The sequence below is a fragment of the Bison bison genome, unplaced genomic scaffold, assembly GCF_000754665.1.
Source record: "Bison bison bison isolate TAMUID 2011002044 unplaced genomic scaffold, Bison_UMD1.0 scf7180017864508, whole genome shotgun sequence".
Taxonomy (NCBI): domain Eukaryota; kingdom Metazoa; phylum Chordata; class Mammalia; order Artiodactyla; family Bovidae; genus Bison; species Bison bison.
The window spans coordinates 6930841-6932541 of NW_011495064.1; the positions used below are offsets into that span (position 1 = coordinate 6930841).

The 1701-nt window shown below is 38.9% G+C and overlaps 1 protein-coding gene across 2 annotated transcripts in view; it reads right to left on the reverse strand.

The window, feature by feature from the left end:
* Positions 1–1701, reverse strand: part of RNF149 (ring finger protein 149) — a 25727-nt gene that overhangs the window by 12324 nt on the left and 11702 nt on the right. For both annotated transcript variants that reach the window (XM_010829653.1, XM_010829652.1), the window contains exons 2-3: positions 1132–1383; positions 256–324 (exon numbers count right to left, since the gene is read on the reverse strand). In XM_010829653.1, coding sequence (XP_010827955.1) covers positions 256–324; positions 1132–1383 — 321 coding nt within the window. The remainder of the gene's footprint in view (positions 1–255; positions 325–1131; positions 1384–1701) is intronic.

Consider the following 1701-nt stretch of genomic DNA (forward strand, 5'->3'; position numbering starts at 1 on the left):
GTATTTTATATATATCCATATATATATATATTTTTTAAGGTTTTTTAAAAAAAGTAGACCATTTTTAAAGTCTTTATTGAATTTGTTACAATTTGCTCTGTTCTATGTTTTGCTTTTCTGGCTGAGAAGTATGTGAGATCTTAGCTACCCGACCAAGGGGATCTAACCTGCACCCTCTGCATTGGAAGGCAAAGTCTTAGGGAAGTCCCCAGATTTATATTATAAACAAGCAAAAAACAATCATGAAAATATTACCTTTTCTCCATGCTTTACAGTATGAACAGGAAGCTGCCCAATAACTTTCTTTGTTTCTTTTCTATGGCTCTTAGGGAAGAAAAATATTATTATTATTGAAATGTTTAAGTCACTATTTTAAAAATTCATATAGTGTAAGCAAGCTATGGTTAAAAAGTCATAAAAAGCAAAAGTTTGGTGACCACAATGAAATAACTTAAAAAACAACAACAAAAAACTACCATTTAAGTCCTAAGGTACAGAATAGTCATGTGTAACCTAGGAGCTGTTTGATCAAGAATACTTATTTTCAATTCCATGCCTGAAGAAGAAACCAATCTTACGTTTGATTATCGGTAAGAAAGTAGTCAGCTGAGGACGGGGCTCCATACACTCATCTGTGAAGGCCCCTAAAAGGACAGAGGCTCCCTGGTCAGAGGCAGAAGGTGACCCAGCAATGACCATCTGCTGCCTGAGCAGCCAGGAAGGGTGGTTCTCAAGACAACAGGTGAGTGTGGGACCCACAGGGCCCTGCTCTGCTGCGACCGAGGCAGCACCCCCGCAGATAAATGGCTCTGAATGCAGCTCCACTGAGGCAGGCCCAGTTCTCTTCCAAAACACAACCATGTCCTCCCCAACTTCATGCCTTTTTGTCATCCCTTTATGTCTGGAAAGGAGAGAGGATCTTTGCAGGACTGAGAGGTGACCTGATTTCCTACAGCACATAAAGTTGAATATATTCTAATTTAAAACGTATTTAAAAAAACTCCCATATATCGATGACTTAAATATTATAAATAATGAAATTAAGGGTATTGTCTAATAGTTTCCAAAAAAATACACAGGAAACATTTACAAATGATGTTTTAAAAAGCAAAGTTAAAGACAGACAGTTACCTGACTTCCGAACTGTGAGCCGGTGTATAGGAAGCGCTGTATATAGTAAAATATTAGCCAGGCCAACGAGATAATCATCATGGTGATGAAGGCAATGGCCACAAAGACCACGGACTGAGCGCTGATGAACTCCTGGACGTGCCGGGTGCCCACCCCGATGGTAACGGTGACCGGAATGTCCTTCTGCACAAGTTCCACAATTTCTCTCCCTTTTGGGTAGCTAACCATAATGACCACTATGTTTCCTGTTCCTTAGTAAAGAACAAAGCAATCAACAAGAGAACACAAAATAAGATATGGAGAAAGTATGGTTCCACGCACATGTGACTGAAAACTGTGATAAAATGGACATAAACCCCAGTTACCAACATGGGTGACCAAGGAGAACACAGACTGATTATATAAGAAGCAGAATAAATCACGAAGAACTACCCCCTCGAAAGCAAGAGCCCCCCCCCACTTTCTCCATTCAGTTTCACAAGAGAATTCTACTCTCAAATCTTTAAAGAGCAACATATATAAGTGGTCCACAGGAGATTTTATAAAAAAAAAAAAAAAAAAAAAAAAAAA